Below are 27,282 nucleotides of genomic sequence, written 5' to 3'. Positions count from 1 at the left end.
TACTGTATCCTAAACTTAAACAAGGGTTTAAAAAAGAGAAGTAAGGACAAAGAAACCAAAAACATACCACTTCCACAAGAAATGGGAGGACTTCTTTACACTCTATCATGTTCGACATACCACGGCTGACTCCATGCCATGATGGTTTACTGGCGTCTAGCGGCCAGAATACGACATACTGTCTACCTTTGTCTTTCAATATTCTTTGACTAATTATTCGCCATAGTCAATTACATCATCATGTTTAAGTAAATTAATTTTCTGAAAAAAAAAAAAAACGTGATAAGGAGGGACATCTGCATACAGTTACACTCATCTACTGAACATTTTTGAAGTGGGTTCATGATTACCTGATTTATGGATGCGTAGAGCACCATGATGCTTTCAGTGTGCCAAAGGACCTGAATGGTCACTGACAGCTCGTGACTGCTTTGGAGGAGGTGGACCTCACTCCTCACTCCATGAGGACAGTTATGCATTGACAACTGCAGAACAAGACGTGCTTTCACTTTTAAGTGCCCAAATACCAGAAGACTTCCCTATGACGTTAAAAACAGTCGCTCGATTTGTCACTGGTCGGTTTGGAGAAAATATGTTGCCAAGAGGGTTTTGAATTTTGCCACCTTTAGGGACAAAATCGCCACAAAGTCACCAAGTTGGCCACATTGGACGTAAGCACAGAAATGTAATGATTGAATATACGTGAGGCATATTCAACCTTCTTCCTGTTGCGTACCAAACGCAATTGAAGAAATAGAGTACAGGTGCTGAATCTAATAAGTCCAACAGTCACTTTTATTGCAAAGGTTGAACCCAAAATTGGAGAAGAATGTGAAGTTGGCGATAAACATTTTTAGCTGTCAGTTACTCGTTTATCGAGGACAGAACAGTTTTTCAAAGCATTCTAAGTGCTCATTACAACATTATAGAAGCTTTACACTTACTTTCTGCCATTATGCTTTAAAACAAATACTTTTCTTGGGTTTTGACGAGCATGTTACGTGTCCAACACAATTACAACTTGCCAGACATTTCTTCCTGCCTCTCCTTTCCTCTCCAGTTCCATGGTGACTGGTCCATTCTGCTTTCATCCATGTGCAAATGGCCTACAAAAACAGGATTTTTACCAGAACCCCACCACAGTATGAAGCAATGCAGTGCATTGCCCTTCAACATTTGATTTAATATTTAGTCAGGCTTTGGCATTAAATATTTATTCAGGAGCTAAATACTCTCTGCTTGGTTTGCTTCACTGAGAGGTGTGGCCCAATTCCCAGTAGTGTTATTAGCAGCAAACTCTTATCAGTCACCACCAGAGTAATGAGATTGCCTTTTTCAGATCACTACACTACACACAGGATGGGACTAATAGGGCATGTCAACACCACGCACACGCACTGGCCATGTCTGTCACCATCGTTCTAATTGTTCAAACCTTTTTGGAAGCTGCTGTTAATTGACAAAGAACAGTTCTCCCAAGTGCCGGAACAGTGACATTGTTGGAAAGTTTGGTAAATACTGTACCTATGACGGACGATTAGAAATTCAAACACCACTCATTTCTTACTGATTACTGATTATATTTAATAATGCATATTGATTCATGTTCCATTTTTCCATGTTGGATGGCTGAACACACACACTATATGCAAGATATAGCAATGAAGAACAGATATGAAATGACTTCCTTCATCATAGTCACCCCTCATTTATGTTTACTTCTGTAAACACAAGGAAATGCGAGTGATGTTGTGCGATTGCGCATGCACCTCACTTCCCAGATGCTCTGCGTTTATATTTACATCACATTTGTTTCGTCATGTGAACGACAACATAAAAAAATCTCATTTAAAAAATTCGAATTGTGCATCAATGTAGCCGAAGAGCGCTGTAGACAGGATATAACACCCCTATAGTCACACAATATAGTAGACATAGGAAGCGAAAATAAGATAAAATAGACATAAATATGATAAGACGAACTTCCTGGTGGCTGTTTCATAATAAATGTAACGTTACTGACACCCAGACCAATGTAGACTCCTACTCTACTGCCACTGTTTGTGGTTGAGGGGATACTCACGATGCACTTCCCAGGCCCCGTTTCTTAAAGGGGCACATGAGGCATAGATACTGCATTACACTTCATGATACGTTTTTTGAATGGCCTTATATTTGCATTTTTGTTAATTTTGCCATTTGTATGCTTAATTTAATTGCTCCAAATGACCCATTATATTATTAGAAACATGCCAATGCAGCTTGGCTTATTTACTATCTTTGCTTTTTAGATGCATCAGAGCAAAGTTCAGGACGGGAAACGCCAGCAAGCAGCTCCTCGCGCCAAGGAGCTGTGGATCCGGTGGAGGAAAAACCAAAAGCAGACAAGAAAAAGAAAGTGAAAATAAAGAAGAAGGATAAGAACAAAGGCAAGGCAAAAGAAAAGGAAAAAGAGAAGAAAAAATCAGAGGAGTCAGAGGAGACAGAAAAGAAGTCTAAGAAAATAGGCTTCGGCCTGCTGAGGTAATTCTATTTTTGCCTTTTTCCTTGTCTTTGGTAATGGTCACAATAATGTTTTTCACTGGGGGCGGGCTTAGAAAGATAGCAGTATCAAACTTTAAAAAGTCCTGCCCACTGTAATTCCCATTCTGTGTCAGCATTTCTACACCTACACGTTTTTTTATGTATTTTCCAATCTTTAGAAATCAGAATGCTCCGAGTGAAACCAGGAGAGCTTGCACTGTTACTTCCATTGAGCAAGCTTTTGTGTGAAAAGTCCTTTAATAGGTTCTACCCTCAAAATAGTCCAAACATAAATACTTGAGTTTATCCATCCACCCATTTTTTCTACCGCTAATCCTCACCAGGGTCGCGGGCATGCTGGAGCCTATCCCAGCTGTGTTAGGGTGAGAGGCGGGGTCCACCCTGGACTGGTCGTACTTGAGTTGAACAATCCTTAAATGGCAGTATGGGACAGAGCATTAGCGCCCTGTAGGCATTGTTATTAACGTGCACATGTTCTATAAACCAGGGGTGCATTTGCTATCAAACATTATCGATATCCAAGAATTGCGGTACCAAGAGTGAATCAGGAGGGGAGTGTGATCTGCAAAGTGACCTTTACGAGATCAACCCAAGTTACCTTGGCGACCTACTGGTAGCTTGGAATGGATGTAATGGGCACCCCTGCGAAGAATGTTGTTTTATTAATTTAATATACCCTGTCATAAGCTTGCAACTACCATATGCTCCTCATCTACAATGTCACAAAGCACATGTGCTCATTATCTAAGGTGCCACAATCACATATATTAGATTGTCTGGTAAAATGATATGTTACATATGTTATAAAACTTCCCTTTCAGTCAGTACGCATAAACAAGCACACTGTGCTCACCCTATGCACATCTCTTTTTCGTCTTCTTGGAGAAACACTATCACATGTTCACAGGCACACAAAAGACCCCTCTTAGTGCTGCCCCAATTTCTTTAAGAGGTGCTTAAAATGATCTGTCAGAGCTATTTGGTGTGATTAACCCAAACACTATGGTATGTCAGTGTGAGAGGGAGCATACAGTAGGCACACACAGCGTAATCTTTCTATGAACAATGTGGACCTTATACTTGAATTAGAACCTGATATCAGCTCCAAGTTGTTTTTACAACTGACTTGAGATTTCACATGACCATTACGTTGATACACATCTGTAGAAAAAAAGAATTGAAGTCTAAATTACTGTTACTTTGAAAACCATACTTAAAAGGACGTCCTTGTGATTTCAAGGTTGCATTGTACCACACTGATTATATCTTAGAATTGCTGTTTTTATTGAAATATTTGCCACTATTGTGCTCTAATAACATCAACTTGATACTGCCAGTGCTGTAGAAACTTTTTTTGTGGGTCATTGCGATTTTTTTCCCCCGGATCCTTGGTTTCAGCTTGACGTCATGAAAAGATAGCCGGGAATTCTCTTGAAGGATTTTTTTGGTAGACAAAGAATCCATGGTTCTGTTTACCACAGCAAGTCTTCCAAGTCCTGAAGCAGCAAAACAGCCCCAGACCATCACACTACCACCACCATATTTTACTGTTCATAGCATTGTTTTTTTTTTTTTTAATGTGGCATTATTTTTACGGCAGATGTCATGGGTACGCACATAATTCATGATTCTAGTCATCACAGCAAGTCTTCTGTGTCCTGAAGCAACAAAACAGCCCTAGTGAGTAGAGTACAAAAGAGTACAAAAGGTCTCTGGGACCATCAAGATGCATTCTGGCAAAATTGAGACAATTTAATGAATGTTCTTTTTGTTCAGCAGTAGTGTCTGTCATGCAGATTGTTTTTACCCAATCCTTACTGAGGCAAGTGAGGCTTGCAGTTGTTTGGAAGCTTTAAAATCTTTGGAAATGGCTCCATAATCGTTTCCAGACTAATAAATCTCAATTCATCGAGTTAAGTTATATATTTAATGTGGAATGGTTTAATCACTTTTTCTAACAGGGCCCAGTAGGTTTGGATTTTTTTCCATTTAAAAATGCATTTTGTTCAGTTGTATTGTTCTTGACTAATATTTGATCATCTGAACTGTAGCCAAAAAAAGCTAAAATTAAATCAGGAAGGGGGCAAACACTTTCAATTTCACTCAAAATCCCAAATTTGGAACTTTGTTTGCACACTGCTGAGCTACTGTCGATGATGATGTCGTTGCATCTGATTGTAAAAGATGCAAAAATGATAGCAAGCCTGTATAGTTAAAAAAAATGAGGTGAATTTTGGTTTGTTGCACATTTACTGATATTTTTAGCCTCTTAGATTAAATCACATTTGTTGTCATGGTGCATTTTCATGGCGTCTTAATTGCAGCACACTGATAATATCAGCCTTCATCTTCCTTTCATTTTTACAGCCATATTTCTACAACCTTTTGCTCTCCACTCCTGCAGCCCAATAATCTTTGTATCATTCAAAATGTTCCTCTCTTTCTTTTCCCTTGTGCCTCAGCCCCCATCTGCATTTGATTGCATTTAATGGCGAGAGACTAAGAGGGCAAATTGGTGCTACTCAGAGTTCCAGCTAGGCTCTGATTTGTCTCATTCGTCTGAGGACAAAATGTATACACCAATAATGGTGTGGATTCAGTATGGGTATAGTATATTCCTAATGCATCTGGGTATTAATATTAAGGGGCAGCACGGTTCAGGTGGGAGACTGGTTGTCTCCCCAAACTGACGGTTTGATCATGTCAAGGCATTATTGGTCACTGAACCCCTCTATTGCTGCTGACGCTGGTAAAGCTGGTGACCTAACGAAATACAGAAGGGAAAGTCTAGCCATTTACCATTTAATCAGTGTGAACACTTTTTCCTGCATTTCCCCTTTCTCCCAATGCACCATCTGAAAAGAAAAATAATTCTCTGTGGAGTTTGGAAAGGGTCTTCCCAAATAATTCCCAAATTGCCCGAAAGAATGAATGCAATTCCGTTTTAATTCCCATGAAGTCATGTAGATGAAAGTGGACAGCTGGCTCTGTCAACTAGATGGCTGCCATCTGCCAATCATTTATGTGTGAGCAAGAAAGAGAGAGTGGAGACACTCAAACCAAACAAAAAAGAACATGCAGAGTTAAAATGATAAAAATACATTTGAGAAAATATGCAAGGATCATGAATATTGATGCCGTGATTGGTCACAGAGTCAGATGGTCGTCACATCGTTGGCACTTGGTCAGCGTGAATCGTTTCAGTGCGTATGTGCTGTGTGTGTATATGCGTACCCTAATGTTCTGCAGCTGTGTGTGCACTTCCTTCTTTCTCTCTTTCTCCACACTTCACTCTCGCCAGCTGGTCCAAATGTGACACCTCTGGTAGACTTAAAATGTTCCATCGCAGAGGCTGTTATCCAGTCGGAACAGTGGGCCCATTAAGACTGACTAGCTCCTTTGTGGGATGGAGGAGCTTGTTTTCTTGCATGTGTGATACTCCACAAGTATTTAGACAGTGATGGTTGAAATGATGTGATTTTCAGCCCCTGAACATGTACGTATTCACATGAAATGACTGCAAATCCTGAACCTATCAACTGGTCAGAGGCAGGGTGAACCCTGGACTGGTCACTCAACTGTATAGACAACAATCCATTCACAATTTAGAGAGTCCTATTACGTATACTGTACACAGAGATATTCCAACAGAGATCCAAACCTGGATCCCGTGCTTCCCACCGCTCTGCCCCTTAAAAGTCAGGCTACACTTGAATCACATGCTGATTGTTGTGATGTATTAAAAAAACTCACTCACTGCCCAAATACTTCTGGACCTAATTGTATCTGAGTAAGTAGGAACTAGTAATAAAATCAATGAACCAAAAAAGATACAATGGAACCTTGGTTAGTGTACAGCCCCGGTTAGCATGTTTTTTGGGTTGACGTATCGTTTTGCCTCGGTTTTTGTTCATTTCCAGTTATCATACAATAGTCCATGTCTTGTCAGATTATTAAACTGTGCGTGAGCCCAACTTCTTGTATTTTTATCACAAAACACCCTTGTTACTAACCCGTTTGTCTGTTCAAGGTATTTATGTCGCTGGTTTGTGATCAGCGGTTGAGTCAGTACCTCATTGCTAACTAACAAAGTTAAGCCACAAGCCTTTGGTTTTATTTTGATAAAAAAGTGACAAAAATCGTTAAATAAAACAAAACAACTCCTAGTAAAACAAAAAAGGTGGTGTCTGTGTGGATCTTGTCTTCACGTCTTCAATCCAAGTAAAAGTGACGTTAAATGTTCATTTACCCCCTTCATGCTTTGAAGTATTGTCAGCATCTAAAACTATTTAAAAAAATGTGTTTTGCGTTAATCTTTTTAGCTTTCTGGAACAGAATAATTGGATTTACATAATTTCTTAGGGGAAAAATGTATTTGGTTAGAATACATTTCAGTTAGAGCCGGACCTTCTGGAATGGAGTAATGATGCTAACCAAGGTTCCACCGTTAATTGATTCCAGACCTGACCGTGATAAACCTGATACCGTGATACCTTCTGTATAAAATATATATATATTTTCTGTATAAAATATTTTTGAAGTTATGGCATAGAAATCCTGTAATTGATCTTGTAAATACGATGGCATGACATTTTTATTTTTAGAAATGCTTCATTTGGCCAAAAATAGGTTGAATTTACTTAAATATGCAGATTTGTAGACCAAAGATAGGTCAAGATTTAGTATTAAAATATATCAAACATATTAATATGTTTGAAGAACCTTGATAGAGTTAAGCCGCAGAATTAGACCCTGCATGTAGTAACGTACGACTGTATATAGTATTTATACGATACCACAATATGAAATAACAAACCGATTCAATCCAGACCCAAGTACTGAACTGGTTTATTATGCATTCTTCTGACCAGACTTTTAGTTTTATAATTAGAGAGAACATGCTCGAAATGGGCGGAAGGACACCCCAGCTGCCAATCAAACAATTTGACAGGAAGTCATTGGCGTGTCACTGACTGCTGTCATGCCTGCCAATCAGCAGTGTCCTTTTGCGTGTGTGTATTTTGCGGGCCGCATTCGTTTGTCACAGTTGCACAATGTCAGTCAGTGATTTCCAAAGGGGTTGCATGCAGGGAGGTGGCAAAGGGAAAGGTGACAGAAGAGCAGCAGAATAGAAATATGATGCACTTTATTTTCTACTTGCGTGTGTACCTTCCCTTCTTGGCTATGCTACTTCCACCAAGCAGTACAATGTGCTTTAATTTGCCATGAATAGCCACACCAGCAGACGCTAAAATTGTTACTCTAATACATGTTAATGTCGAAAACATGTCGCTGCCTTTGGCACAAGGAGCGAAAGCAAAAATAAAGCAGTTTGTGGCTATGTGCTTTGATGACATATAGAGTAAATTCCCCAATATATTTGGAATTATGACAATTTACACACTGTAAAGCAGTTCAATTATAGAAGTAACCCTTGGGGGAGCTGGTTTGGAGTGATGGAGTAATGCTTTTTACTGCATTTTGTGTTACAATCAATAAGGAATTGAAGACTGCAGCACACATACCGGTTCATATTGTGTACTTTACAGCTTGTGAACAAATCAACCATTAAACCCCCCCACTTTTTCTGCTACCAGTCAAGCCCACTAAATGACTTTCCACACCAAACCTTCTCTTACACCGATGGTATCTTTCACAACCTGTGTACATAATTATGATGAAGTCATTCACACATGCAAATGAGTGATGATAAAGAATGTAGTGTGAGGTCATGAATATTCACAAGTCATCCTTCTGTTCCCACTAATGATAGCAGGAGTTGTTGCATCCATCCAACTGGCTGCATGTCAGCTGGTCTTTGCAAAGGCACTATTCCTGTAAACAATGGCTACGGTGGCGTTAATCCACATGTGTCACTGCAGCCACACGAGGCCACATACCTTATTTACCCTGTCTAATATTATTTTCCAAGTGGTTGGGTTTTACAGTTATTGAGTTTACTACACAAATTTAAAAAGGTTGAGACAACTGAACATTTCGGGAAACACATTAACTAAAGGCAGAAATGAACATGGATTGTTAAGAAGTTGCTATATTTATTGTTTTTTTTTAACCAGCTACATGTGTACAGTGTATGTGTATAAGTGATTAGTTAGTTATTAGTTTTTACTATCAACTCTTCCAGTTTTTTCTTACTTACTTATTTTTTACAATGTGTCATTCACAGGCCCATTAAAAATACGGTCCAGGAATGGGCCACGGGCCACACTTTGGACATCCCTGGTTTACATGGGTTGAGGTGTGTTTGGCAGCAAGCCTGTCATGGGGATTACACAGTCTGTAGTTTCTGGTGTGCATTGCGTGGTAATTCTGAGCTGCATTTACGTCACAGAGTCTTTCCTGTAGAATCTTTCCTGCAACGATCCTCGATGGTGTATCCACTTGATGACAAAGCCTCCACAAGTGACTGCTTGCCTGCGGAAGTTCCTCTTACACTAAAAGTGCAACATTGTGTCTGCGTGCTTCCAAATCCGCCACATACTTTTCCCCAAATTTCCCTACTATGTACAGTGGCTGTGATGTGCAAAACACTTAATCAAAGGTGTAAAGTACATGAACAAGGGGCAAACAAATTAGCATTTAAGAAAAGTAACACAAGTCCAAATACCATTAACATTTCAGAAAACAGTGTCACGATCCTCAAGTTAGCCTGTGTGACAGTTTAATTGTTTTCCGCTTCTATGCCTTAGTTCCTGTTTTATGCTCTTATTGTGGTAATGTTTCCTGTTTGCCCTGGGTTTTGTCCGCCTGCTTTGCTTTTCCCTTTTTACACGCATTTAGTGTTTAGTTCAGGTGCGTGCACCTTAGTTTGTTGTTGCATTGTTTGTTGTAGCTCCCCATGCTACTCCAACTGTCTTCGCTTGTGTCCTGCTGCTGTGTATCAGCCATAATCATAAAAGTAAACTTTTTATCTGCACTTGGGTCTCCTGCTCTCTGCATACTGGGGTTGCATCACAATGCCAAAGCCAAGGCATAACAAACAGATTAGCAAAAGGCAAAACAAATGTACATTTCAGAAAATACATCAAATAACATTTGAGTAAAAAAAACACAACAAAAGACTAAACAAATTATCATCACCCAAACCATAATAACCATCGTATCGCCAGACAATTCTGTGTATTGTTAAAGTATCGTAATGCTGGCAGTGCATTGAGATGTGTAACGAATCACACCCCGAGTAAGAACACCCATAGACATGTCAAAAGCATTATTTTTATCGCCTCTATTCATGACGTCTGAAACAGATAAGCTTCCACCGCAGTTTGAGCACCTCATGTTTAACTATTTCATGTCTTTATTCAACACTCCATGCACACTCAAAATTAAAATCAATCCAAAATAAAATTATTTCAAAGACACGCACCGTTATTGGCCTCCATTTCTGTCAATCTTGTCTTTCATAAATTCCCTTTCTGATATGTGTGATTGTAACTTATTTTGTCTTTGACTTTTGGGTATTTTAAGGCCCTTAAGGTGTCATGCTTGGTTTAAGAGTTGAAGAACTGGGTAAGTGTATGTCATTGTGCATTGGAGAAGTTCTGGTGATCACAGTATTAGTTTTTACCTGGAATCTATCACATGATTTAGGTTCACAGATATCTTTGGTCCCATTCACTTCATCAATTACTGTGATCTGCACAGATTTGGAAAGAAAAAAGAGGACAGGAAGGAGGCCAAGGCAGATTTGCAGAAGTCTGACATCCTGAGTCATGTGGAATTGGAACGGATGAAAGAAGAGCGAGAGAGGTGAGAAAGAGTTCTTTTCCATCATCTTTTGTCTTGAATGCAAATAATTAAGCTCCGGTCATTGACGCCATAGCTAATTTTTCATTGCTTTTGGCCTCCTCATACCTGTCACATACAGCACAAACTCTCTTTACATCTTTCCAAATGTTGTGAAACTGAAGCTGTTCTATCCACCTATCAGAAACGAAGCTGCCCATCCCGAGCTGTGTGAGCAAGACTACCAAGGCCAGCAAGTTGAAGGTGGCAGATCTACATATCCAGATGTTGAAGATGATGACGCAGACCCCAATTATGCCCGAATACAGTCTTTTAAGGATCGTGATATGGTTTCACCACCACAGCTTCAGTCCTTTTCACATAGTATAGCTCAGCATGGCCATGTCAGGACCCCTTCTCCCCAAATCGCACCAAGCTTTCAAGGGCCGACCAATCGTGGTAATGACCCCGGAGTCATACCTGATGAAGACCACTTTGACGGACTTTATGCAAAGGTCAACAAACCAAAAGGAGCTGGGACTGCATCAGCGACTGTGTCTACAACTTCTAATGATAGGTAAGGACCATACTTAATGTACCTTACTGTAGGTCATTGATTTCTTAACCAAATTGCAGCACAACAAACCATGTGAGATAGATCTCTTTCGTCATCGTTTGGCAGTAACCACATGAATGTCACTCATTTTGTCATCACATCATCTTGGGAATGGTTGTTTGTCTATATGTGCCCTGTGATTGGCTGGCCACCAGTCCAGGGTGTACCCCGCCTTTCGCCCCAAGACATACCCCCTCGACCCAAGTGAGGATAAGCGGCATAGAAAATGGATGGATGGATGGGTAATGTTTATGTTCAGAAGTCCGGTGTTCGTTCAGCATAGGTGATATTGAGCACTGCTGTTGACGGGTTATGCACGGCAATTGCATTTAAAAAGTGTCAGATTCTGTGTCCATGTCCGGACATAACAACATGCTATTTGCACAATATAATCCTTTAACAACTTGTTGCAGGTGTCTGAGTCTGGATACCGAAATGGATACCTGGATACTTACATATGGTGCCGATAGCCACTTAGTTTTGTCATTCTGTTACTCCCATTTATGTTGAAATAACAATACCCAGTTTCGGTTAAAACATCCCGACATAAAATTGCCCTCTTTTTGACAACTATCATAGCCTTTGTGGAATACACTGCAGGCTACAGGACTGGGTAACTGCAAAGGTAATTTTGGAACACATTATTCTCCTCACAATGAAGAATATCTGCTGCTATCAGAAAACATAGCAAATATCTAAGCCAGGAGTCCTCACACTTTTAAAACGACCAAGTCCCAAAATCTACCTCCTACTATGAATGTAGAACATATATATTGACTGACAATTTGTCCATAGATATGAATGTGGGTGCGAATGGTTGTTTGTCTATATGTGCCCTGTGATTGGCTGGCCACCAGTCCAGGGTGTACCCCGCCTCCTGCCCCAAGATAGCTGGGATAGGCTCCAGCACCCCCACAACCCTTGTGAGGATAAGCGGTAGAAAATGGATGAATGAATGAATAAATATGAGTATTTATGTATATCAGGGGTTCTAGTTACTAGTCGACATGATCTCTCTCTTACATATACAAACATATGCAGACAATATAATCAGTAAACTTTGAAATTACTATACTAAATAGTAATTGTTAGTATTTTACATTCACACAATTCATTAGACACACAGTTCATGTCTTATGTCCAGTTAGTTTTTACGATCAAACATCACCGATACATAATCATTGAAAATGATTATGCAAGACTGCAGTCGAAGTCAAGGCAGCATACTAAAATGGTTTCAGCAATGGCCACATTTTCCAAATAATTACAATAATAATAGTTTAAGAAACAAAAGTGCACAGCAGTGTGAAAGAGAATGCAACACAAGCAAAGCATGTTGCTCTTGTGAAGATTTTGAAGAGCAATGTGATTTTTTTTGGCCCTGTTTCTACAGGACACACAAACACACACACACACACACACACACACACACTGGTGGAGCTATGTCAAACAGTCAATTTTGTAAAGTGACAACCCAAGCCTTGGTTTAGTGCTCCCTTCAGTCTTGAGTGGGTTCCTCCCTCCTACCCTCCAACCAACCACTACCATTATTATCACCGAACCATCCCAAGTGCTCTCAGGTTACCATAACAACACCGACAAACTCTGGCACTTGACCAATTACAACACAATTACTCTGGAGAGACCAGAGTGGAGTGAGCGTGAAAGGGACCGTTATTATTGCACATCAGCAACAGATGAATCGGAATCGATAGCAAATAATGTGAAGAAAGACAAAAATAAAATAAAAAGTGCTCATTGGCAATGTTTGAGTATGAGAAATCTGTAGATTTGGGTGCTCACTGGGCGAACTTGTACCTTGATATCTGTTAAAGGAGATCTATTATGCTCTTTTTCGGTCCTTTGTATTGAGTTGTGGACTCCTATAGAGCAGCTACACACAATAACCCGCACAGTAAGCATTATTCCAGAATATGCACCTATTCAGCTAGAGTTGTTCGTGGTTCCAGCAAAAACCGTCTGCTTTAACGTATTCCACCCACGGCCCGCCTCCGGCACACCCACTGTGCTTGTGTTTGTTCCGCTAACTATTTAGGAGTTAATAAACTGTATGAGAGCTGATAATAAACTGCGGCCCATTGCCAGTGCATATAAACACTTCCAGTTTGTGCCGATCTAGTATATTTTTAATTTGTTGGATTTTAACATATTGGATCCCGAATGTGATCCTGAAGTGGAGACTGTGCAGTCTGACATTTCTCAAGTGAAGAGGTTACTTCAAGATGTCTCTCGATGGTAAGTAGCTTTAGCATTTTAGCGTTAGGTTTTCTACAGCATCGGTAACGTGTAATGTGTTTTGCGGGACTACCAGTGTGTAAAACAACTTGGGTAGAGCTATTAGCAACACCCCACTTTTGCTCCATGACTTACACAAAATAACCACAGTTAAGACACTGATAACAGTCCAGTGTGAAATGGCGTTGACAGATTTGCTGGTAGGGAATCAGGAACGCCAACCACCTGTGCCTGATGGTGGTGTCTTTAGGAATTGGAAACAAATGTGGCGTTCCCTTTTGAAGCATTGCTGGCAAGTAAACAGCGGCGCAGCGTTTGGGGGAGTGAGGGGGAAGCAGAGCTGGGGGGAGGCCAGAGAGTTTATATATGAGGAAGTCCGCCCCTCTGTGATGTCACAAAGGAACGGTTTTACCACGCTTTGTCAAACCGAGCGTTTTGGGCATTCCCAAACTTCTTTCAGGACTCTCTTCCAAATGCACAAACCTCATGATCTGAAACGTTGGCAGGGTTTAACAGGAGAATACAACATTCTAACTATATGTATGGGTCATAAAAGTGGAATAAGCATAATAGCTCCCATTTAACAGTTTTATCGACTAGATAATTCAACATGGCCACGAGAGGACAGAGGATCAAATCAATAACCTTTGGGTTGGGAGAGACGACACTACCACCACAGCTACGTTGAGTAATAAAATGCAATAGAAATGTCACTACATAATGTAAGTAGACTAGAACATAAAAAGAAATGAGGAACATTCGTTGATTGTAGCCCACTGGAACACAGTGGATTTATTGCACATTGGAATGCATGAGAAAACCCAGATGCTTTTTATTTCAAAAATGAGCACTAAGGAGGTTCAAGGACCATGGTGAGTAAGAGCAAGAAGAGGGATTTGGAGTATCTTGAAACTAGAAGGAGGTCAAATGGAAGGTCAAGTAGGATTAGGGATAAAGAGGTGGTGAAGTTAAAGAAAAGAAAACGGAAAATATAAAACTGAAACTAGTTGTGAAGAAGAAAGAGGAGAATGTGTGTTTGGAGCTCAAGGAACAAATTAGCAAGATGAATCGCTGAAGAAAAGGAGAATTTAGCTCAAAGTATGAAAAGCCACTGAATATAAAGAGTCGATAAGAGTTAGAGACTAAGAAGGGAAAATTTGAGCAGTGAGTCAGAGATTTTGAGGAAATGGAAGTGACATGGAGTGTTTAGATTGTAAAAATGAAAGCAAATATATTCTTGGGAGAGAGTGGGATACAACGTGTGTTGGGTTGAAAGAGACAGGAGTGGAGTCAAATAACCCATAGCGAGGGACAGCATGGGGATGAGGAGCTATATGTGAATGTTTTGGGATTATTTAGCAGCGAGAGTCGGGAGTGAGGATATTGGGGTCAGTGAGTGTTCAGGGCTGAAAGGGCACAGTAGAGATGTGGAAGCAAAGGAAAAGTAAGGGATAAACTAAATTGAGATGCTGGAGCAGAGAATGTGAAGAGGAATAAAGGAGTGGAATGAGAAGAGGTAGGGGGGCAAGCGATGGGGAGCCGCTGTAAAAAGGGCCTGCTTGTGTGTTTTCCTGGACTCAAAGCGACGGATTCAGTCTGGCTAATAAGGAAACCTCTCAAGAGGCTCTTGTCTGCCATCTTTTCCTCCCATTGCTCTCCATCCTTCAATAGAGGCTTTCTAGGCCTCTTGTCACCCTCTTGCACCCTCTTCCTCCCATTTATGATTTCCATCTCTATCTGCACAAGTCGTTTGCAATGCACAGGACATCCACCTACAATCGAACGTTTTTATGTTGTAAAAGCAAAAGCCCACACACACACACACACACACACACACACATGCAGGGACTGTATACTCTGGTTTGGAGACTAAATGCTCCACTTTTTAAGAGCCAGGCACTTCCTGAGAACACTATCCTCAGGGCGCTCTCTTCACAGAAAATAATGTTGTGATGAATAATGTTTGGATTAATACATATTTTGCTCAAAAACGTATTGAGAAGGTCATAAACAATGGCGATTGTGAAAAGGTAGTGAAGAAGCGTGTGCAGGCAGGATGGAACGGGTGGAGAAAAGTGTCAGGTGTGATGTGTGATTGAAGAGTTTCAGACAAAATGAAAGGAAAGGTATACAAAACTGTGGTGAGACCAGCCATGTTGTTTGGTCTAGAGACAGGAAGCAGAACTGGAGGTAGCAGAGATGAGGATGCTGAGGTTCTCATTGGCAGTGACCAGGATGGATAGGATCAGGAACGAGGGACCTTACATGTTAGAGGCCTTGGCGATAAAGTCAGAGAAGCCAGACTGAGATGGTTGGGACATGTCCAGATGAGAGATGGTGAATATGGAGGCGCTTGATTTGCTGTGGCGACCCCTGAAGGGAAAAGCCGAAAGAGAGAGAAGATAATCAGATTTTCCTCACTCTAACTACGGAAATATTCAATTTATAAATGAGGAATCCTACTTGGCGGATATTCCCATATCAGAGTCAGGTCTGGGACCTGAGGAGGGATGACTGTAGTTCTGAACGTCCAGAGGGCAGTAGAACTCGAGAGTCCAGTCTAGTACCTGCAGCTCTTTGTCTTTCACATTGTCATGCACAAGCAGAAGGTCTGTCTAAATACTTTCATGCCAGATAATACATTTTAATCTGTTGACAAGACATCCAGACTGCCATAAAGAAAGGATGTCGGCTGTTTCTGCCAAACAGTGTAGCGGGCATTAAGACAGCTAGTCTGATTGATGTCATGGCAGTCGACAGAACAGTAATTAGTGTCCGAGCTTAGACGGTGCCACAAAAGGAACAGTGTCATATCCCATCGCTTCGTGTTAGCCTGAAGAGCAAAGGGAACGACTTGAGTATGAACCCCCTCCCTCATGCACCATCACTTTGTATGAATGTATCTTTCCTGTTTGTCCTTTCCGACCCACCTGCTACATATCTTTGGTGGTCTGCTGTTGTCAAACTTTATTAGCAAAGATGCCATTAAATTAATGCAAAGTACAAGCTTGAGAGATTAGGAAGACAAAGATGATGAAGAAGGAAGAGGAGGAGCTGGGGCAGAGCAGATTGAGATGAGCAGATGATGAAGACATTAAGGAGGAGTGGGAGGGAAGGAGGGTTGGATTGTATCTAACTTGAGATTACAATGACGGAACACGTTGTTACCTGCGAGAGATGTCCAACTTCCAGAAAAATTGCAGTATAGGAAATGTGATGAGCAGTAACACGTTGCTGGAGTGCATATGCATGTTGGGTGAGTTCACTGTCTGCCAGAAACAATCGGCTAACACAGGAAGAGACAGATAGTACATTCAGCTGTTTGTTGTTCTGGTCTAACTCATCATTTTACGACACAGACCCAAATGATCTTTTACTAGACACCTGGGAGAAGGCTCTCAGACATGGCTGCACTTTTATCGCAGGCTGTATTATGTCGTGTTTGGGAATCCGTGCACGTGTTCACCTTCCCCTGTAGCCATACCTTGTAAAAATGCAACTTCCAACTAAAATGAACAAAATTACATTTAAATTTAAATGAATTAAACACAGAATTTTGGTACGCTCGAAAACTAGTTACAGTAGAAGAATACTTCTTAATTTAAGACTCTCACATGCAGCCGCACAACATTTGACTGTCATGACCATCATGAAGCTTAAAAATTGTATTGTAACGTGTACCCCGCGGGTACATTTTGTAAAAGAGCTTAGAAATTGTAGACGAGTGACTCCCCTGAAAGGGGTACCAGTTAGGATACCGTCACTTCCAGGGGTGTGACACACAGACTACAGGGATTTGAAGCTTTAACCATATAAAAAGATACATGAACAGTGCTGAATACTTTCCTCGTGCAAATGGCTGCAATTGAGAGGGCACATCAGCATTTTATGACATGCAAAGGTTTGGCTAACAAGGATTTGCTGGAGCCTATCCTAGCTGACTTCAATACACCCTGGACTGGTCGCCAGCCATTCGCATGGTACATAATGTAGGATATGTTTAGTAAGTAAGGCCTACTTATGTGTAAATACGTAAATAATTTACAACCAGGGTCTAAGTACAAATAACTACACATTTTTATGTTGTATTTGGTAAAACAATATGCTAATAAATGTTGCTTCAGTTGTTTTTATTTTTTTTTTCATTCTTAAAAGTGCAAGTCGAGCTTATTTGAGAATGAGGGGTAGTTTACATGACAATTACCCTCGTCATATTACTTAGATTATATACATGGAAAAGTTTACTCAGCTTTTTTTTTTTGTTGTTGTTTTGGAAATTTAACTTTTTTTCAGTGCAGGAGGATTGAGAGAATGGAGCCTAGCGATTATCCAATTAACTCAATCAATCCCAGCCATTTTTCAAAAGACAACACCTTCTGTGTTCGGCCTATTTCAACAATTTTGACTGATCTCTCATGGCACACAAAATATGTTTTCTATGGCTGAATAAACATGGAACCTACCCCAAAAAAGTTAGGACTCCTGTTTTTCATCAGGAAAAAATAAATTTAGTTTCTACCTTTTTCCATACTGTAGGTAAGTTTCAAGAAAATATCAGTTCCCAACAAATAAAGGGGAGCAGTGTTTAGTGGAAAGATACATTCAAGCATAACTTTCAAAGGTTTTGCTTTTGTGACAGCGCAAATATTTAAACTGTACAAAATAAACATAAACAAAAAGGGATAACAATTGATTTACAATTTCCCTACAATGTGTAACCATAAACATGCTACACTCCTCCATGCCCTTCTACTTACTTCTCGCTGTGGAATGTGTTTTTCCATGCAAAAGATCTATACCGATACTGTCAATGTGCCAGACATTACAGTGTAACATGTTTCATGTGTAGAAACGTATGAATGATTGATTTTACTTCAGGATTTGGCAGATCTTATAGACCAATATTATTCAGTGTATTCAATATTTATGACTTGCACTTGATCCCAGATAATTTAAAACGTATTGCTTTTTTAAATATCCCCAAAAGGGGAGCGGGGGGGGGGGGGGGGGGGGTGAACCTGTAATTATTCTTTATTGTCAATCCTGGAAATATTCATAGGGCATGATAAAATGATATTTATAAGGAATATATCAATTACCTGTAAGGTTATGGATCAGCCATTTTGATACCATTAGTAATGGAACAGATTAACTATTCATAAATCAGATTTATTTTCACTGTAATGCACACAAATAAAAGCAAGAATTTGAATAAAAATATAACATGTTTCATGTTTCTGTTTGTTTCTTGTGTGTTTGCAGCAATATGGACAGAATCCAGCAGCTAAGAAAGGAATATCAACAGGCCAAGAGAGAGGGAATAGTGCCCCCATATGAGGAACTGGACCCGCGTCATAGAAGGCATGACAAGGACAGGGTAAGAAGCTCCTCTGTGCAGTCAGACATCGACACGGTTGCAAGTAAATGTCCTACATTTTCACCCTCTCTTTCTGACACCACGCTGTACATGGGTGTCAACAAAAGGCCAAAACGGGAGTGTTAATTCAGATATTTAATTCCCTGCCCTGCGGTGCATTTTAGCCTCCATCTCAGCCAGTTGCAAAGTTGATATGGTACACTTTTCTGTACATTCTGTACATACTGTATGCACTACTTATGCATCCAGCTGGCTTTTTATGGGAAGACAGCCAGGGCTGCCCCCTCCCTACACGTGCTGTGAGGATGCACATTGCTGCTGTGAGGCATTCAGAAAGAGAGACCGGTAATCTGACGCCTCACTTGTTGTCATCTGTGCACCTGTCGGCACTTGGTGGTGTAATGGTACAGCTGCTGCATTTTAAGACAATTAGAATTCTAAATATGTTATTATATTTTTAATAACCTATTGAACAATTTGTTTTTGCAGGTGAGCTTAAATATGATTGTTTATTACATTTACGCAATTAATTAGATGTACTGTCCAGCTATTGGTCAAATAGCATCCTCACAGTTCTCATGTCTGTGGAGCCACGAATTGTGGGTGGATGGTCTTTTGTACGGTGGGGGGGGGGGGGGGATAACAGACTTTGTCCTTATGTAGAAGAAAGCATTTCTTCTGTCATTTGACACGATGGTTCACAGTGCTACTTAGCACAAAGTACAGTCAGCAATTGTTTCCGTGGGAGGTGTGATGCAGCCTCATTTTCTAGCTTTATCCACAAGGTCTTCCAGTTTAAATATCTCTGTGTGTGTGTTGTTAATTTAGAATTACACAGTGAATAATGCACTTGCAATTAGAATTGAAAATGGTCACGGTCATGTTCTGTGTGAAGCTTTGTTTGCTACACCTGTTTCCTTCTCGGCTTTTTATCCAACAAAAGTGCACAATCTGAGCTTTTTGGTGCAGCTGCAGTTTAAGTAGGTTCTTATTGCCATCGCTGGAGCAGCTGGGGGCTAAGTGCTTTTTTGGTGCTTCGGGGGTGATGTGCTTATTCACCTTTCCTTCCGGAGTTTGGAGACATATTGTAGTAATTGTATTGAGTTCTCTTTTGTCTCTGTCCTTCAGCCATTTCAAGTTTCGTGTGAGCACTGTGTATTTATTCATTTCTTAATCAGACAGGGATGTAAATCTGTGGTGCCTAATTTGTCAAGGATAGGTAATATCGGAAATCGGTCTGATTATATTGGTCTATCTGATGCAAGTCCATTCCGGTCTCTACTCCAGCACTTCTATTCGGAATCACAATAATGTCTGCAAAGTAGGAGTTTAATGTTTCTCATTAAAGTCCGAAAAAATTGCAGCTGAGAGCAAAACAAGTTTCCCGTGGTGACACTTGGAACCGGGTAAGATTAAATACAACCAGCCACATTGCACATTTGAAGTAGCATCACAAACAAACGGCATCAAAATTTTCGCAAGACCACAAAAGTGAAGAAGCAAATCGCTCCCTCCAAAACCAACGCTGCCTGAAACAAAATTGGTATCGTATTGGAAGTGATAACGTTGTATCGGATACATATGTTGATGAATAATGACATAAAAATTAGATATTGCTTCATATCGGTATTGTTTTTCTGCTGCTAATGATATTGACAGATGATACGCTCCACACAGCAGCTAGCTTACGAGCCCATCCTGCCTGGAATTATTTCCAACTTTCTCTTGTTTGATTGTTCATTCATTCATTTTCATTCATTTTCTGCCGCTTATCCGTTGTCGCGGAGGTGCTGGAGCCTATCCCAGCTGTTTTGGGGCAAGAGGCAGGGTCCACCCTGGACTGGTGGCCAGCCAATCCCAGGGCACATATAGACACACAACCATTCCCACCCACATTCATACCTATGGACAATGTGGAGTGGCCAATTAACCTAGCATGTTTTTGGAATGTGGGAGGAAACCAGAGTACCCGGAGAAAACCCACGCATGCACGGGGAGAACATGCAAACTCCACATCAAACTCGGGTCTCCTCGCTGTGTGGCCTGTGTGCTAACCATTCAACTGCCTCTTTGGATTGTAAATACGTATGCATAATATGATAATAATCATATTGCATAATCATAATTAGAGAACCCATTATGCAAATTTCTTGTCTTTTTGTATTGCGTTGTGGACTTCTATAGAGTAGCAACACACGGTAACCAGGAAGCGTTCTAGATCTTCCAGTATCTACACCTCTTCCAGCTGTATTGTGTTTTAATTGATTCCACCCATGGCCCACCTCTAGGCACGCTTTGGACTTTGGGATCCAACACTATAGGAGTTGATAATAAAATTGGGTTTATCTTGTCCGCTTTTAACAGCCATATCCGTATGTAATATGTCATGTCGTCTGCAAGGTGCATATTAGCACCTCCACTGTCATGCCCTGTGTAGGTTAACTTCTTGGGCTTTAGTTTCTGTTTGGGCACCCTTATTTTGCATTCACTTCCTGCTTTGCCCCATTTTACCCTGTGTTGCTATTATCACCCACACCTGTTCCTAATTTCTGTTGCCCATTTAGTTCAGGTGCGTGCTTCTCCCCTTCGTGGGATCTTTATCGTTTGTAGGTCTGCTTCTGTCAGTCGCTATAACCTGCTGCCGCAATTACTAAAATAAACTTTCTACCTGCATCTGGTCCTGCTCTCTGCCTTCTGGGGTTGCACCACGAAGCCTACAAGCCCTGACCGTGACATCCACGCTCAGTGAGCTTGTACTTTGCACACTGCTTCCTGAATGCACACATTATAATGCTACACGGACAACTGATTTCGTTCCATTACTTCCAGAAAATGAACACAGTTAGGACACTGATAAATTGTTACTTATTGTTTGCTCTTCTGACTCTCGGACACAAATTAATATTGTAAAGACAACAGGCTTCAGCAAGTTTGTTGGCTAGTCCAGCTGCATAACACAAAACCGTCCAGTGTGAAATGCTGTTGCCAGATTAAAACATTCGTATTTTGCTGTTAGGGAATGAGGAACAGCAAACACTTTTGCCTCGTTAAGAATTGTAAACAAATTTAGGTCTCTTTTACAGCCGAAAAAACTGTTCCTAGGAGACATTGTTAACACTGTAAACGGAGAAGCAGAGTATCTGCCAATAAGGAAGCACGGCACTCGGTGATGTCACAGAGAGGATGTTTTCGAAAATCTCTCTGAAGCAAAGCGTTCAGAGCCATCCCAGACTTTGTTAAGAGCTGACTTCTAAATGTGCAATCCTCATTGTCTGAAACTTTGGCCTAGTTTAACACGGTAACACAACATTCCAACTACATTTATAGGTAGGAAAAGAGGAAAAAGTATAATAGGTCCCCTCTGATGCATAACCTAACATGATGAAAGGACGTGAGCTTGGATGCTCTGGAAGCTCATTATTGGTCTATTACTTTATTCTATGTTGTGCTAATTTGCTATTTAATAGTGCCAAACTGTAATAAAAATGAGTTGAAACATGTATTTTTGACCCTTTGGTCTGCTACTCTAAAAACTGTTTTATGGCACAATGGTAAACTAACCTGTATCTGTGGGCGGCAAGTGTTACTTGTGTGTTATTATAAGACAACCTTGTCTCATATCCTGTTGAGTAATTCCCACTACTGAATATAGTTGGTAGTGCATGTTTGTGTTGGCTTCCAGATTTTATACTTGATTTCCTTTTGGGATGTGTGTCTTTCTGTAATTGTTTCTCTACCCGTTCAAGGTTTCAGTTCTCAGAACTGCGTCCAATGTTCCTCCTGGTCTCGTCACCTTTAGTGACAGTCACCATTGTGTTATTCATAATGGAATTGGGAAACTCCCGGCACACTATTCCCAGAACGTTCTTATTTTTAAGATTGGTAAAATCCCTTTTCCTTTGACATTTTTAACCTTCAAATGTGAAGATTTTTAACTCAAGGTGGAATTTTACCCAAAGTATATTTAATTGTTCATAACTTCCATGCATTATTGCCTTGAAATGAGACAGAGCACATTCTGACAAAGATAATACAATGAAATACAGGGAGCTGCCTGCATGAGGTTACATTAGCCATGAGTCACCAATGGCTTACAATCAACATAAAGCACAATCAACCAGGATCTCCATAGAGCATAAGGGTGAGCTCAGGTACGGTTTCTGGATCTCAGCATTATTTCCAGTTTATATGCAAATACAATGGTACCCTGGTTTTCACTTTTAATTTGCCCCAAAAGCTTAAATGAAAACTGAAATGGAAGAAAACAGAGTTTTTCCCATAACAAATACAGTAATCCCTCACCAATTTGCGCTTTGACTTTACTGGCTTCATTCTATTATGTTTTTTATTTCCAATAAATGTGGATTAATAAATTGTCTGTTTTGTAGTTGAATGCATACTATTATTAGTCAAAAATATGTATATTTAAGTGCATTTTATGTAGTTTTTGCCTAAAATAAGTATTTTCAAGTGTAAAAATGTCTAAATTAATTTAAAAACAAATATCAGGCATACAAAAGACGCATTGATATCATCCACCGCAAAACATACAACCAATAAGATTTTGTTGCAGCCTTTACTTATATGTATATACTGTATACTCCCACCCCAGCTTGGTTATAGGTAATAATTCTTTTTACTGGCCCTGCTTGCTGTGATCCTGTAAATGTAAACTTTATGAATATACCACAAACCTTCAAAATTATATATATCTCAGACCTTTTAAGGCCATTGTGAAGCAGACAAAGCCTCTTTTCCTTCCCTGCCTCCCCTCCTTCCTATACAAGAGCACATACATAGCCCCTTTCTCCGTGTCCTCCAGTCTACCCATGTGATCTCAGCCATTATAAAATAAAATGGCTGTGCTATCTCGGGTGTTTAATAGGTGTGCATGCAAGGGATGGAAGCCCTATACCTTTCATGGAAATAGACTGCGGTAAACCTTGTGGCTGAGTGTATGTCTTTGTTACACGCAGGGTTAAGACATTTTTACCACAGTGGCTCAAAAGTAAATTGTACTTGAGGGAAAAGAACATTGAATGAGGCACTGGAGATTTCTTTTTTCTTTTTTTTTTTAATTAAATTGTTTATCATTATTTTTTTGACAAGTGTCAATTCAGCCATTGTAAAAAAAAAAAAAAAGTACAGCAAAATTTGAATCACCCCCACAAAAAGCATACCTGTTATTGCTGAACTGTGAAATTATATCATGTATACTGAACAGTGAAATCCTATTCTCCCAATACCATACGACAGGTATGTCCAAACTGAGAGAGTATGAGTAAAGAGTGTATTTAAATCAAGCCATAATATTAAGAGGAAAGAAATACCATAACTTTGAAATATTAAAGACTAAAATACTGCATGTATTAAAAAAAACGTCAACAAAAAGTAAACTTTCAGAAAATTAGTTTGGGTAAAACTTACAATAATAAAATGAAAATATTACCAGAATGAAAACCTAATTTCAACAAAATAAGTACCAACATTTAATAATATATTAAAAAATGGAAACCCAAACCATTATATGAAGATAAAAAAGGTCATATTAATAATATGATATTTTTTAACAGTAACAGAAAACTGAGATGCTACTTTCATTTTGCATTTTAATTTTTTTTCCATTTTTTACACGAGTATTTAGCATTATTGAAGAAAAAAACAGCATGTTTAAAAAAAGTTACTCATCATGCCCTCACTGGTTGAACCAGGAAAGTCATGAGCTCCGTCAGCTACTTTGGAATATAACCACTGATTGACGGTATTAAGATTTAATCTGATGTACTGCCCTATAGATGAGTATCAGGGTTTTAAATTAGATGGCAACAGGATTGGGAGTCAGTGAAGGGACCATAAAGGGGGTGTGTTCTGAATAAATGTAGATTAATTGAACGCCAGATGAGTAACAGCACTCTGAATGACCTGATCAAAAGTCTGATGGCAGAAGCAGGTAGTCCAGCCAGGAAAGGAAAGCATTAGTCAAGGTGGCAGCTGGCATTAGGGAAGTCTTTGTAGATAATGTACAGAAGAAAACCAAAAGAGCACTGTTACTTGTTAAGAGTCATTCCAAGGTTCTTGGTGCTTAGTGAAGGTAGCACTCTGATGTCATTGGAAAGGAATCATGAAGGAAACTCCACATTCTCACAAAGCTTGGAAGTTATGTCCCATAAGGAGAGGTGGAAAGTGAAGTAGTGAGCGTTATCGGTATAGTTGCATAATGGAGAGATTTTAGGAAGCCAAATGGTCCCGGGAGTCCGGCCAAAGGGTCCTCAGTGTACTGCCAGGGAATGATTCCATTGGCCAGACCAGGTCTGAACTGTTTTTGGCATGTTGTCCAGTATATACCTAATGTGTTCTAACACAAAAAAAGGGAGACAAACACGGTGTTGTTCATCGTTCTTGTGCATAATATGAACAAATAAGTGCCATACTGACCCCTTAAGCAACTGTGCAGCAATGGATGTTTATCTTGTTGTGTGTGTAGCTTGCCACTAATAGTGCCACTGAGGGAAAGACAGGAAGCATAACTGGAGGTAGCAGAGATGAGGATGCTGAGGTTCTCACTGGGAGTGACCAGGATGGATAGGATCAGGAAGGAGTACATCAGAGGGACATTACATGTTAGAGGCCTTGGAGATAAAGTCAGTTATCGGCCAGACTGAGATGGTTGCACATGTCCAGAGGAGAGATAGTGAATATATTGGTAGAAAGATGCTGCCAGGTTGGAGGCATAGAGGAAGACCAAAGAGGAGGTTTATGGATGTAGTGAAGGAGGACATGAGAGAGACAGATGCAGAAGACAGGGTTGGATGGAGGAGATTGGTTTGCTGTTGCTGTTGCTGTTGCTGTTGCGAGGTTTGTAGCTTGCCACTTGTTCCATCGTTTTCCATCGTTTACACTCGTTAGCAGCTGTTAGCTTTGAGCACCCCTTTGCTACACTGAGCAACCAGAGACTGCATAGCGGGTGTGAACAGCGAAAAAAATGGTCTGAAGGTTGCTGCATAGACTGTATCAACCATGTTTACCGTCACCATCATAATGGGGAACGTGAGATGGAAGCATGAATCAGGCTGCAGAAAGACCAAATTGCACCAAAGATTGAATATTTTTTCTTGAAACTCTTTTCTATATACGTATATATTCAAAAGACTATATACTGTTTTATTTCAGCCGCTATTTTTCTATGAGATTGTTTACAATGTAATACAACTATCAGGATATATGTTGTATATCGATATTCAACCAAAATATATCAGGATATAGTTTTGGTCCATATCACCCAGCCATAATAGATAAATTAATCTATTTTTTTTTTAACCGTGATGGAGTTAAACCACAACATTTTTTTGCAGTATAAACAGAAAACCACATTGTTTTTTTAAAGGACCGAACCCTCCGTTATTTGTTAATTTTATTGCTCCCTTTAGTCGTTTCATAATGAAACAAAAACAGATCCAGCACATTTTTCCCCCTATTTTACTTGCATGCTTGTGTGTGTGTCTTCATGTGTATATTTTAGTCCTATCTGCAGGTCATGGGGTTATAATCCCCAAGTCAGACAAGATAGGATCAGTGGCGACTCGGTGGACCCAGACACATTCACATGTCTGTGAGACTCCCATAGACACACACACACATTCACACACACACACACACACACACACACACACACACACACACACACACACACACACACACACACTCACACACGCGTAACCACCACTAAGACATACATCCTCTCCAGTCAATATTAGAGATACACTTGTGTCTGAACATTAATTGTTCATTTCTCTCCCCCACATTTCTTTCTGTGTCTTTTTAGTCCCCATAGACCACCGTAACAAGCAGTCAAACTCTCACACACACACACACACAACCGACACATTCAGAGTCATGAGGTAATCTTCACCAAGGTTCCACGGTTGTGACTGACTGAAGCAATTAATGGATGACTCATTGTTAGAGAGTTGGAACCATTAGCACTTAAATCATTTACACCAACTGACCGTGTAATATGGAGTGTGTTCATGTCTGTGTGTGTGTGTGTGTGTGTGTGTGTGTGTGTGAAGCTGCCACAGTGGTTTCCAGTAGGAGGAGATAAAAAAAAGTCAGTTAAAGCCAAATGCAGGCCCTATATAATTTGGCTGGAAAACAGTAAAAGTTGCAAAACCGTTTGCTTGATGGAAATCCCCTCAGAGCCACACACGCATTAACGAAGAGGGAAAAAATGCAAGAATGACATTAATTTGACCTACTGCAGGCACACATCTGCCATCTATCTGCTGGAGTTGCCAAAGCAGGTGGCTCAGCATATCATTCCATAGGCATCTGCAAACGCAATTTCCCCAGCCTCCATTTCTACGTTACTACAATGCAACCCACCCGATTGTTTTTATCAATTTAACTTAATATATGGCTTTTAAAATAGCTTTTGTTGCCGTGACATGGTGCTATAACTAACAACATTAAATTCAAAAGACAGAGAGGGCAGTGTGTACACCGCCAACGAGACCAACAGAAGCTACACAAGCCAATGTGCATAACAAATGTCAGAATGTTCTCCAAGAAGACACTTTTAATACACGACATGATGCCTGGATGCATCCTGTATCAATGTATCAAACAATCATGTTTAAACACTACAACTTCATTTTGTTGTTTTGTTGAATCAAAACAGACTGAAAATCATACATGTGTGTTTTGTCAGTCAGTGGCTGACACAGCAGCTACAGACTGTAAGCCA

The 27,282-nt window shown here is 40.1% G+C and overlaps 1 protein-coding gene across 5 annotated transcripts in view; it reads left to right on the top strand.

Annotated features, from left to right (window-relative positions):
- The window catches only part of pard3bb (par-3 family cell polarity regulator beta b), a 133,772-nt gene that overhangs the window by 67,036 nt on the left and 39,454 nt on the right, over window positions 1-27,282 (top strand). For 3 of the 5 annotated variants that reach the window (XM_058081722.1, XM_058081723.1, XM_058081724.1), the window contains 4 exons: window positions 2,292-2,523; window positions 10,210-10,314; window positions 10,496-10,867; window positions 18,425-18,539. In XM_058081722.1, the coding sequence (XP_057937705.1) occupies window positions 2,292-2,523; window positions 10,210-10,314; window positions 10,496-10,867; window positions 18,425-18,539 (824 nt within the window). Of the gene's footprint in view, window positions 1-2,291; window positions 2,524-8,731; window positions 9,397-10,209; window positions 10,315-10,495; window positions 10,868-18,424; window positions 18,540-27,282 lie in introns of those variants that run through there. The other 2 variants (XM_058081726.1, XM_058081725.1) reach the window with 2 other exon arrangements.

Source organism: Doryrhamphus excisus, chromosome 9, assembly GCF_030265055.1.
Source record: "Doryrhamphus excisus isolate RoL2022-K1 chromosome 9, RoL_Dexc_1.0, whole genome shotgun sequence".
In the NCBI taxonomy this organism is placed as follows: domain Eukaryota; kingdom Metazoa; phylum Chordata; class Actinopteri; order Syngnathiformes; family Syngnathidae; genus Doryrhamphus; species Doryrhamphus excisus.
Note: the sequence above shows the minus strand (reverse complement) of the source record. Positions and strands in the feature narration are given on the sequence as shown.